Below are 14,144 nucleotides of genomic sequence, written 5' to 3'. Positions count from 1 at the left end.
GGAATCCTGTGAACAGCCACCAATGCAGCGTCTCGGTGGTGCAGCGTCTCGGTGGTGCAGGCCAACAGAGTCCTCTGGCAAACAAGTGTGCAAAGCTGTCTTCTGGGGCTAGTTTGTTCAACAGGGGATGGCCCCTTCACAGCCAACTTCACCCTGCGAGTCACCACCCCTTGTGACTTTCCAAGCAAAAGGGCACTGGGAACAGCAGCTCTGGCGCAGCATTTCAGGGCTTCATGGGATTACTTATTCACTGTGTTCCTGGAACCGTTCCAGGCTTCCCAGCTCTGCCACCAGTGTACAAATTCATCAAGTACCCACAAGGCTCTCCCCAGAGGCAAGAGCAGCCTGTAGGAAGGTGATTCATGTTGCAAATTGGTGTCTCTGAAGGACCGGCAGGGCTCGGGGAAGACTGAACCGGTATCCTCGTCCCTTCTAGCTCCCTGACGCTCGGGCAGGGTGATTAAGGCAGCAGCCACACTCTGGATGGATTTCATTGCTGGGGCCATCGGAGGTAAATACATGAATTAGTGCTTGTTAGCGAAAGCAGATAGCTGTGTTTCCTTCTTGTTCAGCTAAAGAGCAGGTCTCAATAGCAGAACTGAGAGCCTTTTGATGGGGACTGCTTGTTAAAAGTGTGTTCTTCCTTATTAAATGGAAAATGTCATCAGAACAGGTTCACAGAGCTGCTGGAGAGGCAGTGCTGCAGCTTGGTCAGCTGAGGTCATTGCCTGCAATCTCCTTGGGTCTGATTGCAGTGGGACAGGGTAAAACTCTAATAGGAAGAGACAGAATGTAATAGGTTTTGTGTGGATGCAAACCGGCTTGTATTGCCCAGACAGTGAAACTCTCATGTGTCTGGCATCTAGGGGTCCCAGCAGGCTGCTGGGATGGTGGCTCTGGGGGGCTGAGGATGTGATTTGTGAGACAGGAGGGGAGGAAGTACAGTGTTCTTATTGCATTCAGTATGTCTGGATGAATGACCTCTGCAATATCTTAGGTTAAGATGTATTTGCAATTGTGGCGGTGAACTCAGTGCAGGCGAGCTGTGCAGCAGGCTGTGATCTGAGAGAAAGTAGGTTAGCTGTATATAAAAAAAGTAACAGGAGAGAAGTGTGATTAAATTCTAGACATTTTTAGAGCATGTACTGCTCAAACCCATCTTTGTTTTAAACCATAAAATGTACCCATCAGTCTCATTTCTTTGCTGAAATCTCACTAGATTTAGTGGAGTATACAAGATAATATATGCAATAAATACCACAAGAAAAGCCTTTGGGTCACCACTGACAGAAAGGCCAGGTAAACCTGCCAGGTGGCTGAGACATCCAGCCCAAGCCTGCATGTCAGATCTCACTTTGAGATTTGCTGAAATTTGGCTTTTCCCCTCACCAGGAACAGCCTGTGGTCCTGCTGCAGGTGTGCTTGTCCTGGGAAGGACCATGCTGAGTTTTACCCTGTGCCTGTTAATTGCTCATCACCCAATATGTGCAAGTGGGGCGAAGTTTGGCATCTCAGCAGCATCCAGCCCTGGAGGAGCCTGTTGTGCCTGTGCTTGGGGTGTTGGTCTTCCTGGGGTGTTGGGAGACCCTGCTCAGAAAGACACCCGTCATGAGAGAGGGGGATATAACCAGCCCCTCCATGGTAGCTTGTCTTCCTCCTCATGTTTCCCTCCTGACTTCAGAGAACCTTGTGGAGAAGGAAGCCCTGTGCTAGGGCTGGCAACAGGATGTCCATCCCAAAGGGATTAACCAAACCTCCTCTGAGACTCACGTTCATGGTGGGGCAGAGACAACTCTTTGTTGCTTGGACTCCTTTGCTTTTATAGCACAGTTTGAGACAGGTCACTTAAGGACAAACTTCTTTTGCAAGGGAACATGGAGAGCTGAAAACAGTTTAAACATGGCCATTCACCTTGGTTTCCTGTCCCAGCTCCCACGTAAAGCCAGGGTTTGTGCTGTGACCCCCTGTCTAGGTGCCAGCATCATGTTCTGCCCGGCCATGCAGCAAGACTCTCCCATGGGTGCCCTGGACACAGGCTCAGCCTGAGGGGATGCAGGCTGTGGAGATCCAGCTGGGACCAGAAAAGTCTTTCCTTGTAAGGCACTTTACTGACCTCAGCATAAGAGAGCAAGATTTTCCATCCTGTCCTTTATGTTCAGCTCAGAGCTTTTCTAGGAGGGATACTGCAACTTCTCACTGGCTGACAGAGGTGGGACCTCACCCATAGACACATGGGAGATACCTGGGCAGGGCTTCAGGGCCATCATCCTTACCCTCACATGGGACAGATCTTGGGGTTCGACAGCTTTCCTGCAAGAACTGGGATGTTTTTAGTGCTGAGCCTGTTTTGTGGTTTATGTTTGCTAGAGCTGAAGCAGTTTTCATGTTCCTAAGGAGTCTATGAACCCAGCTGAAGCGCATCAAGCAAGTCAAGGCAACATAGGAAATAAGAGTTTCTGTTTAGTAAATTACATTCTTGTGACCCAGATCTATTTTCAGTGTCTTGGAGAAAGCACGGCTTAAGCAAATCTGAGAAACAGCAGAGGTCATGCCCATTCGAATTCCATGTAATGATCCAGCCTCTGGCAGCCTCAGGCAGCTGCACAAATACTGTGCATCACCTCTGGGCAATGGATTCTGTGGCCATGAGATAAACTCAGCATCTTCAGCCCAAGAAACAGTGATCTACTACGGCTCCAGACAGAAAAAACACGAGAGGAACATGCTTAGTGACTGTGCAGACTTTCTATAACCATCAAATGTGGCTGGATGTTTAGGATGCAGTCCTTCCTGGCCAGTAAAACTGAGCAGGAGGTTGGACTAGAGACCCCCTAAGGTCCCTTTCAACTTGAATTTTCCTATGATCCCATGCATGCCTTGTAGCCCTGCTACAGCAGCAGCGTGGGCCGTGACAGGGGATGGGGATTGCTGACTAGGGCTGCTGATGACTGCAGGATGACTTGACTCTTATGTCAGGAGTAAAGATTTGGGCAAGTGAAGCCGAGGTAGAGCAGCAGGGTCTGCAACATGACTGGGCTTTCCCTCAACTGGGAGGTTACATGCAGGCCAAGGGCAGATAAAATAATCCCCCTATAGAAGGAACATGCTGTCTTCTTCTCCTTACAGCTAAAACAGCTCCTGCTGGGGTCATGTTACTGAATGAAGCTCAGCTCATTTAAGGTCTGGGGCACTGATGTTCCCAATTCTGCACAAAACAAAGGTTTTTGAAAATTGCTGTCTGACCATCCAGTGCATGGACAATGATCCTTGCTTCTCCCTGGATGAAGGGTTTGCCAACAGCTCAGAGCTGTTGCAGCCTGGTGAGCTCTGTACAGCTGCCACTTGCTCCCTGGTGATTGCCACCCCACCAGCATCTCTCCTTATTTGAGTTGCCTGCTCAGAGTGACCTGACTTGTGTAGTGACTGTGAGTGATCCATTTTGTCCACTCTGTGTGTAGGGCATGCTGTAACCTTTGCTCAATACCTGGGAATATCTGAGATAAAGGAGGCATAAAAATGGCTCACTAAAATAAAAAAAAAGGTAATTCACCTGATTTTGCTATTTATTTTTGTCGCAGCTGATGCAGTGCTACTCAGCAGGAGTCCCACAGGAAGCCTCTCCTGCATGCCCACTATTCATTGCTGGCCTTCTTGGATTCTGCTGTGCAGACGGGGCACGTGTGGGTCATGCTATCTAAGTCCCAGGCTATTTATACCGTGTGAGAGTGTGCAGAGCCCTCATTCCTCAGCCTTTGATAGACTTGGCTGAGCTCCTCAGCTCTGACAACTGCTTGGACTGCTTTGTGCCCCTAAGTAGCACAGTTCATGGTAGGCTGGGTTATTTGGACATTTGAGGAATTCACATTTTTGCTGGGAACAGTGAAAAATTTACTTTTATGGTCTTCTCCCAAGTGGAGATGTTTGGTCCTCTGGAACCAAGGTGATGGGGAGCCTTTAGGGCTGAAACAGTCTGTTTTGGGCAACCTGCTGGGCTGCTGTCTTTGCATCTTAATGTGTGAACAGGGCGATTTCTCCAGAAGGGAGGTCAGTTCTTGTCAAACACTGACCCAAATCATCCTTGGTATATGATCTGCATGAGCCAAAGCTCCTGCCTTCCTGAGCCAGTGGAGTGAGCCAGGACTTAGCTGTGCATGGTGCCCTTGTGTCACCAGCATCTGGTCACCATGGCCATCTCCTCTAAGGATCAGAAATTCTGGAAATGATGAGATGTGTCTAACCCTCCCAGCTGAGGTGGGGTGCTTGGGCTGGGGGACTGCATCTCTGAGGTCAGCACTGTCATCCTGGCATTGACTTATGTGCTGCTCTTCCCTGGCTGGCAGTGCCCATGTTTACTCTGGCCGATGGCCAGGAGCCTGGGACAGCACAGGTGTCCCCAGATGACTTTGTGCATTGTCACTCTCTGCTTGGACAAAGCCATTGCTTCTTCAAGCCATATTATCACCTGTGTATTCCCCCTTGCCCTCTCTCTTCTATCATTCTCTCTCTTCCATCTTGGCCCATTTTCCCCCTTCACTGCTGTTTATCTGGTGTCAGGTTTGATAGATGTTTTTGAGGAACAAACCTCAATTTTCTGCAAGAAAGATGCTGTTGGTGGTTTTCCTCTGAGTAATACACTTTGGGTTTGTCTCCTGGTGACTCACAACAGCAGCTGCTGCTTTTCTCCAGAACATGGGAGAGCTTTCCAGAGCTCTCAAGCAGCCATGTAATCATAGATGAACATGCCCAGAGCAACTAACACACTTTCAAGTAGCTTGGGTGTTAATTTTTCTTTTTTAAAGAAGGACTCAGTGAGAAGCAGTTTTCAACAGGTGAGCCACCAGATATGCCCTGTATCTCTGAATGCCTGGCTGCCTGAAGGGCTCATCCAGCACTTGTGTGAACTTGATCTCTGTCTAAATAACTCACGTGGATACAGCTCCATCGTTCTCCAGCCTGATTTCCTTTCGGGTGACTTGGCAGGTGGTGTACTGGGAGGAAGTCTGCTGGAAAGCACCTTTAGTACCTGATAACACTTAGCTCAGAGCTGAGAAATGCAGTGAGGTGAGGGCAGACATGGGGCAGATCTATTTGTTATTGCAACCGAGAGAAATCCGTGTTGGAGCTCTTTAGCCCCCCTTACTTGCCATTAAGGCAGTAGCTTTGTCTCAGAGGATTAATACATACCCAGCTGCTATTTTAAGGCTCTAGGAGTGAGTGTGGGTGTTGGTGGAGGCTTGAGCCGGCCCCGGGCTCTGGCCATGCTGTCAGTGATGGTCAGCTGGCCGTGCTGGATGGGCTCTGGAGCCGCTGCCTTTGCACACCCCCAGCTTGAATCCCTCCCTGCCCCCAAATCCCGCCGAGCCCTGAGCGGCTGCGGGAGCGGGGTTTCTCCGCAGAGCTCCGGCACCAGCCTGTCAGGACACCAAAATACCCGTGCTTTTGCTCCTTGATCTGATTTTGAAGCAGTGCTTGGTAGGAAATGCACCTCAGAGGCCTACTCCAGCATGATGCTGTGGTCCCAAATGCCTCATGAATTCCTCACCCAGGGCTGTAGATGTGCTTTGCAGGCTTCAGCCAGGACATAACAGTCTCTGGAGGCAGCCAGGAGCACCTCTCCTGTCCTCAAGAGAGGTTGCTGAGAATCTGTAATGTGTGAGGACTACCCCTCTTTTATAGGCATCCTTGTGACTGCTGCTTTTATTTTTTCCCTTATATTTCCAAAGCAAACATACAAAACCAAAATTGCTCCAGACTCTCTTGTCTGGGTGGGGATGCTTTGCACCTCACATGAGGAGGCTTGGTCATAGTCCGAAGATGCTTTAGTGCCTGAGCTGAGAGAGGAAACAAATATACCCCAATATCCTCCCTTCAGCCTTCATGGGGGAGTGCTCTCAGTGTTTCTTCCGGTCTCATCTTGCTCCATCTTCTTGTTCCTCCCTGATAAGTTTCCCATACTCTGTTTCCTCCTCTGAGTGTGCCTTGGTCACACAGAGAAATGTGCATTTTTCTCTGTCATTCTTGGCTCAAACATCATTACTGGAGCTCAAGAAGTCTGGTGCCAAGCATGGCTGGGCTCTGGAGCTGTGTTCTGCTATTCCCCAGTGCCCTTCTGTGATGGGTGAAATGGTCTGTTGTGACATGAGCTGTTAACCATCTCTAACATACTCTCTGTTTCAGGTGGCCTAAGCACAGCCGTGGGTTATCCACTGGACACAGTAAAGGTATGTGTTGGAGCTTTATTTCTTGACTATAGAACAAAAACAAAGAGGCCTTTTTGTTTTCTCCCTGCTTTTCAGAAAACTAGTCCCATGATAATGCTTTATCTGCATTACATCTGCATATCTCACTGGATTTGGTTGTGTTGTTTGTCTTTTGAAAAACAAAATTAAATTGTTTGGTGATGCTATTTTATGGTTAATTATCTGGTTTTCTGCTATGGCATTTGTTGATTTACTTGTTTTTTAATCTGATATCTGCATTTTAAAGTTGTCCCTGTATTCCTAGGTGAGAATTCAGACTGAGAACCACTACAGAGGATTTTGGCACTGTGTCCAGGAAACATACAGGAGAGAAAAGGTAGGTACCTCTCACCAGAGTTGCTGATACCAGTTGCAGATGCCCGGTTTCAGGGAAGCAGAGCTGCCTCTGTCCGTTTGGGGAGGATGGGCACCAGCTGCATATAAGCATCTGTTGGGAGAGGGGTCAGGGTGAAATTTAGCTTGGTTGATGAGCTGTAAGGCGGCAGTAAGTTTTGATTCAGCAATGTACAGCCAGTGCTTTTGGGCAGATGCTTTCCCATGCCATTCACCCTTAAAAGTCACCTTTCTCCTCTGCTTCCCACGAGGTCCCGGGATTTTACAAAGGTGTGACTGCATCAGTCCTCGCTGTATCTGCGGTTTCTTCTGTTTCCTTTGGCGCATACAAAAACTTCCTCTGTACCATCTGCAAGCTGCGATACGGGGCTGCAGATGCCAAGCCGTCCAAGCTGGATGTTTCCCTTGCTGGAGCTGCTGCCGGCGCTTCCCGGGTAGGTAAACAGCCCACGGGGAAGGCGCAACAAGAGATCTTGTTCACAAACATAGGCGGCTGGAAAAGCAGGAAATGTTTTTTCGGTCTGGGAGGCCAGGGGAGCCTGCAACAAGTCTGGTGGGTTTGTTTTTGCAGGGGAGGTCATGCTCTGCTCACACTGCTCCCTCACTGGTCAGCTCCGTGGCGTGGCCGAGTCCTGCTGGGCAGCTCGTGCTGGATTTGGTTTGGAGCGCCAGGACATTTAAAGCATGCCATTAAAGTGACACAGACCTTGGCAGCAAACGCAGAACAAGGAAGAAAAAACAACATAGCAAACTCCCCAAGTGGCTGCGATGGTGTGTTTATGTAAGAAAGACATAATTCTGAGTTGAAGCACGGGTCAGTGCTTTCCCAGCGGCTGCACAAGCCTGGCACGGCATCGCTGCCGGAATGGGCAGAGCACGCTGTTGCCTTGCCAGGACCTAAAACTCAACGAGGTACCACTGAGAAGTGATGCTGCCTGGAAAATGTGCAGGATCCTCAGACAGGAAGGCCAGGCTGGGTCCAGGAGCAGTTTTCCACAGGCAGATGAGGGTGAGCATCTACAGGTGCTGTGAATGTTGTGGAGCTCCTCCCTTCACGCCGATAGCATGCTGGACAGAAATGTGTGCCAGGTCACAATCCTCTTACAGAGCAGTCCAGATGGTCAGGTTTCTAGGTGCTTCCTAGCAGTCAGTGACTCAGCACGGGCTAATTTTTTTATAGTCTAGATGGTCTTGCTTCAAATACAGATACAAATAAGAGCCCTGATGTATGCTTCCCTATAGCTGAGGACATCCCCTTTCCACACCCATCTGGTTTAGCAAGTAGTTACACGTATTTAATATCCTGTGTTGATTCCTGCCTTGCCTTCCTCTCTGCCCAGTGCACCTCGCACACGTGTCCTGCTGCTGCTGGGTGGAACAGCACAGGCAGAGAGGAGGAGGCTGGAGCTTGCTGGAACTCACAGGCAATATTATTGCCTGAAAAGTTGGGAGACAAGGATTTACAGGAGGGAGATCCAAAAGCTGTTTCAGTGTGAGGGTTAAAATACCATTCTCTGGTGTTGCAGGCTGTGTTGACAAACCCTAGCGAAGTGGCCAAAGTTCGGATGCAGACTCAGAGGAACCCACACCCTTCCATCACACATCAGCCTGCTTCCAAGCCGAAGTACCGAGGGTCTCTGCACTGTCTGAAGGTTATCATCAAGGAGGAAGGTTTTGGGGGTCTCTACAAGGGCTGTTCTGCATTACTCTGCAGGGATTGCTCTGCTTCTGCAATATATTTCCTTTCCTATTCTGCTGTGTGTGACTGGCTCACACCAGATGGGAGAAATAAACCAGGTAGGTATTGGAAAGCATCTGGCATTACCTGCAAAAATGGCTTATTTAGTCCCACACTAAGACAGAAACCAGGCTCTGGGCAAACATCACCCAGTACCTATAAAACCTCACCCAGATCCTCACGAGGGGTTGCCCTGTGTGTTTTGGCCCCAGGGCTGGTGCCAGCAGCCTGCATGTGAGGGTTTCACTGGCCCCACCTTGTCCCTGAGCAGCTCCTCCTCCTCCTGCTGGAGGGGTTCTGTCCACACGCTCTGGTGCCTCCAGAGTGGATATGAAACCCTGTTAATGCAGAAACAGGATAATTAGGAATGAAACATGGACAAAGCTCCTGGGACCCATCATGGAGCTCAGATAAAGGTCAGTCCAGAGCTTGAATATAAAGTCCAGGTGGAGAAGGTAAAGACACTTCAGGTTCTTAGTTGTGATTTGGCTCCAAAAAGCAACTATTCGCTTTGAGAAAAGACTGAATAGGTAACATTCAGCAAAACAGCATCTCCCTGAGGATTATGAAAATTAGATCCATCTGATGAGGGTGTGAGTGCTCTCACACACATCTAGAGTACCACATCTAGTTCACATGGTGTTCAAAGCGTTATGTGTGCAAAAATTCTCTGAGACTATTGGAAACACACAATTGCAAGAGCTGCATGAAATAACTCCTGAAAAACATGAAAGTCACCAAAGTCTGTTGACAAATCTGAGATGGTTGTAGCTGAATGAGACGCAAGCGACCTGCCCTTCTCCCTTGACTCTCTCCTGCAGGTTTTCTCGTTGTGCTGCTTGCTGGTGGTTTTGCTGGAGTCCTGGCCTGGGGATTAGCTACTCCCATGGATGTCATCAAATCACGCATGCAAACAGACGAATCGGACCAGCACAAGTACAAAGGCCTGATCCACTGCGTGAGGGAAAGTGTGAGAAAGGAGGGGGCAAAAATACTTTTCAAAGGACTGGGTTTAAACTGCATTCGTGCCTTTCCCGTGAACATGGTGGTGTTTGTAACGTATGAAGGAGTACTGAGATTTACAGATCATTATATAAACAAAAAATAGCTTGTTCCACTCTGTCCAAAGTGTATCTTATTTATTTATTTATTTGTAAGGCAATATCCACAAACCACTGTTGAATTGATGGACAGCATAAGAAGCATGGACATTTCAACACAAAGCGGATGATTGATGGCTTTGTTTTATTCTTACAGGATTAAAACTCATCAGGGATGCTTCATATACAGCCTCCCTTTTATCTCATTAAGGTATTTATACTGTAGCTGCTGCTTGGGCCCTTGAAACATTTGCAATTTTTTTTGTTTGTCTGCTCAGGGGTTTTTAAATCACGTCATTTTGTTCCCTACTGGCACAGAAAATGATCCTCACAACCAAAGGAAGAGCTGGGGGGAGTTTGTGTAAGATTTAACACTCTCCAGCCTGTGCTCTTCACATGCAATGCTTGCACTGCATTCACCGGCTGACTTACATATTTGTGCTTCAGGCTGCAACTTCCTCTTCCCAGCAGTAATTTTCCCAAAGTACTCTACAATTATATCCCCTCGGCAGCCGCTGAAGTAGGACTGTCCTTTCTTTTCCCCATTGCTCTTTAATGAGCGGCAGACACGGTCTGTTTACATAACTGCGCTAATGCTCTGGAAGCAGCGCCAGGCGCGGTTCCCGGCAGGCACGTGGTTTTCTCCCAGAGCAGCATCAGCCTCTCCCGCCGGCTTATGGAGCAGCGTCTCTCCGAGCCTGGCACAGCTTTGGAGGCAATCTGTTCTCATCCTGGAGCGAGGGGAGGAATAGATGCAAAGCCTCGTTGCTTCGCAAAGGAAAGGCTGCCATAAAATCTGTGCGCTGGCGGGGTTAGGCAAGTTAGAGGAGAGTGGCAAAGCTGTAGAGCATCATCAAGATTTCCAGCTTTTAAAAGTGCATACTTTTCTCCCTTTAAATGGTGCTGTTAGGAGCAGCCAAATGTATTTTGCCAAAGGTGCACTTTGAACGAATTTCTGACTTTTCTATTACTTCTTTTTCATTACTTTTTCCTACTTTTTTTTCATGAACAACAAAGTTGAAAAACCAACACCCATGCTACTGCTTAAGCAGAAAAACCCCTAAACCCAGAAACGTTAGTTTGCTCATCCTGCCTCAGGGGCCACATATAGGCTTCTGTTTTAATCCCTCGATGATGACACTTGAAGCACTCTGGATCCAACCTCTCAGATTCTGCTAAAAATGCATTTATTGGAGGGAAAGCCGAATACTCCATTTTAAAAGGAGTTCTCACATTCAGGACCCTTCTGGTCAGCAGCCACTCTCACCACCTGATGGCATGGCTTTACTACACCAACAGCAGTTTTGCAGCAAACAGGACTTGTCAGCTGCCTTGGACATACAGAAAGAACTACAGTAACAAGTTTAAAGATTCCAGGTGCTCCTAGACAAGGATAAAGAGAACCTCTTCTACCCCAGACAGAGACCACTAAAAAGCTCCACAACTGTCCTCCTGAAATCTAAGCCTTCAACTGGCCTTTTAAACACCTTCACAGCCATGCTATCAAACAGGCATCTTAATTCTTTCAAGGGTCTACCCAGCTCTTGCAGCTGATCCAAAAGCAGGGTTAAGAGACCAGGCTGGTGCGCAGGATGTCACCTTAAAGGGAGTCAAAAGAAAGACCCAACACTGAACTGGATTCTCTCCAAAATACTTACGGCCTCAGCAACCTACTGCTGTGGTGACAGCTTTGGGTGTCAGCACCAAACTTCCTTTAGTCAGAAAGCCCTTAAAACAGAAGATTTAATAAAGTCCTTGAGGTTTGGAATTCCTCTTAAGAGCTCTTAAGAGTCTCCTGCCCTTGCCTCTTTCTGCAAGGGATGCATTTAACTGGACAGTGATTTACCCCTGCTCTGCCCGGATGTTTGGAATCACTCCTTTATGCCATATTATTCCCAGGCGACCTTGTTCTCAGGCATTACATCCTCTGAGCAGAGACAGCGAAAGAATGCCTGCAAAACAGACTAAACAACTGTTTATTGTGAGGCAGCACTGATACCATCCATGGTCAGCCCAAGGTTTGAATATTAAATAGCTCATCTTTCCCAGTATGCTCACACACTCAGATAACTAAAAATGTCTCCTCCTGTGGGTGTAACTGAAATACATTCGATTTCAAGGGAGAGGAATTACAGAGGAATTGCAAACATGAGTGGGAATAACTGCAGAAGCCAGTGCAAGGGGCTGAGGACTCTAAGCCTTGGGGTATTCAGCACCATATATAAGCAGGCTCTCATGTGGTCTGAAGACATGCTACATGAGAGGCAAATTGTAGCTCCAGGCAGCTTATTTCAGGAAGGTAAGGGCTTTGCAATCCATCCTGCTTAGAACCCTTTACATCTACACAGTGTGTGGGTGACAACCTGAGCAAGAACTCACAGCTGATACACACAGCACCAGGTACAGGAACTGACTGCGTGAGTACTGTAAACACAGGCACATAAATTTCAACCAATTTTTGTTTACTGTCAGGACACAGATTATGTACTTCACTACACACACCCCAAGCTGGGTGTTTGGCTTCTGGTTTTCAGCACTTGACTGCTTTCTTTTCTGATTTGCATTATCTTGGCCTTTAGCTACTCTAACGATCACAGAACTATTTATTTTGATAAATTAGCTAGCTGAAGGCCAGCCCACAGAAAGAAGGTACCATATTTGCTGGGCTGATATTTGGTTTACTTTGCTATAGCGACTGCAGCTTGTTGTATAGATGATTTCTTTCAGCAAAAAACTTGGTGGCCTTGATAAAAAAAATTTCTTAGAAGTCACATTCAGGATCAGGTTCCATGTTGCTGAGTTCCCGTTTGCTCTGACAATGCTCATGAATATCCAGGTAGTTTTCAGCATTCCTCTTGGTGATTGTGGAAGCGCTGTGGGCAGCTATTCAGAATCTGTGCTTTTGCAAAGAAATTGTGAGCACTGTGTTTCCACTCAAGCATCAGTTTTACACCAAACCTACTGAGGTGTCACTGTACACAGGTCTCGTTGACCTTCCCCCATTCCAGAGCTGGCTGCTGTGCACAGGGACATGCAACATCCAGTCTGGCTTGTGACCAGGTCATCTCTGGACAACTGACCCTTACTAGTTTGCTCTGGGAGCAGTCTGAAGTCTACCTGGAAGGGGGTTCTAAGGCACCATGTTTCAGTACTTTAAAACAAGAACCAGCTACATCAGATGACAAAATGGTAGGGTTAGGGTTAGGGTAGGAAGAGAGGTCAAAACCAGAGTAAGTGTAAATTAAGGCTTTTAAAAGAAATAATAAAAAAGTAAAACAAAAGAAGTTTGATACAGACTTTTATCTACATTTTTATTACAGTGAGATGAACAAAATGAGCTGATTGAGGAAAATGTAATGAACCACGCCTGATAACATTTCAACATGCCTTTGGAAACTGCCTTGTCTTGACCTTTAAATGCCTCTGGGATATGAACTGTAATTAACAACAGGCTCAGGAATTCACCAAGACTCCACTGAGAAACTGTACCATCTCAGAAGCATCTTGGTATGAATTCATCAGAGGACTTGAAAACACTGCTTGTTCAGCAAACAAATACGAAATAGTTTTGCTATCACTTTCCTTTCCAGCACTTTCAAAACATATTTCAATTGTTGTTATAAAATAAACCATCTGCTTATCTAGAATAGAACACGGTACAGTTTCTCCTACAGCATATTTCTCTTTGCTGAATAACAAAATTAATTCTTAGCTAATGAAATAAATCTAGCAGAACAAATCTGCATGTATTTTAAACAAGAAATTTGCATTTTAACTTTGTAAAAGCACTTTTAAAGTCAATTTAAGGCTTATCTTTTATGTATGGCTTAAAGATGACAAAGAGTAGACTGCAAGAACAGGAAGGTCATCATTAAAGTCTAAAGTAATTAAGACTTAGCTCACTTATTACTGGATTTAAGAAGCTGCTTTTTTCCCCTAAGAATTGCTCCACTACTTCTAGAAAAAAAAAAAGTTTTTCTACTCATTGTTAAGCCCTTGCTGGCACTGAGATGCTTTGCCTCTGGGTTATGGAGACAGTCTCTGGGAAACATTTTCACTAATAAGCTGAAGTCAATGGCATTAGATGAGAGACGCCAGCTCACATAAACTGTGAAGAAAGAGACAAAAGCTAAGCCTTGCTATTTTCAGCACAAGTTTGAAACTCATGCAATAGTACTAGGTTTGCCTTGCACTCCTGCCTTTTCCTTGGTTCCTTGAACAAACATAGCCAGGTTAACCCACCTGTGTTACCTGCATCAAATAAAACCACCTTTGCTAAGACTACGGGCTAGCAACTTTCCTTTCTAGACAAGACAGATCCAACAGTGTGCACTCAGCACTGCTCATATCAAAACAAATAGCTAATAATTTGAATTTTTCTTCCATAAATCATAGTGAAGACATTGAAGTTCTTTCAAAGAAAGGAGATAATTAAAATACACGAGGTATTTTAACAAAGTATATATTTTTTTTCACTGGAATACATCCTAAAATAAGTATCCCTAGTTTGAACAACCTGGTGCAGTGAAAGAGAACAGACAGTACTAGAAGTATCCCTGTGTCCAGTGTGACTTCAGCATGATTTAACACTTGTTATTTTTAACTAGAAACTAATATTTGCATTTCTATACTATCATCCACCTGAGAATATCAAGGACCTGACAACCTACTGATGACCTCCTTCCTCCAGAGGCACTCAGATCAGCTAAATAG

General features: G+C 46.5%; 1 protein-coding gene across 4 annotated transcripts; it reads left to right on the top strand.

Annotated features, from left to right (window-relative positions):
- The first annotated feature begins 227 nt into the window (after nt 1-227).
- On the top strand, nt 228-13,080 carry SLC25A47 (solute carrier family 25 member 47). Of its 4 annotated transcripts, XM_010394961.3 has the most exons (8): nt 228-511; nt 6,178-6,221; nt 6,505-6,576; nt 6,845-7,027; nt 8,120-8,390; nt 9,153-9,301; nt 9,589-9,642; nt 12,752-13,080. In XM_010394961.3, the coding sequence occupies exons 1-7, from the start codon at nt 484-486 to the stop codon at nt 9,592-9,594; spliced, it is 753 nt and encodes a 250-aa protein (XP_010393263.1). In that variant the 5' UTR covers nt 228-483; the 3' UTR covers nt 9,595-9,642; nt 12,752-13,080. The 4 variants fall into 4 exon arrangements, with proteins under 4 accessions (XP_010393263.1, XP_010393268.1, XP_010393254.1 ...); XM_010394966.3 differs by lacking the exon at nt 9,589-9,642; XM_010394952.3 differs by lacking the exons at nt 9,589-9,642; nt 12,752-13,080 and having other exon boundaries at nt 9,153-9,453.
- Nucleotides 13,081-14,144: the final 1,064 nt, after the last annotated feature.

Source organism: Corvus cornix, chromosome 5 (genome assembly GCF_000738735.6).
Source record: "Corvus cornix cornix isolate S_Up_H32 chromosome 5, ASM73873v5, whole genome shotgun sequence".
Taxonomy (NCBI): domain Eukaryota; kingdom Metazoa; phylum Chordata; class Aves; order Passeriformes; family Corvidae; genus Corvus; species Corvus cornix.
The sequence above is the reverse complement of the archived record's forward strand: the minus strand, read 5'-3'. Positions and strand labels throughout refer to the sequence as shown.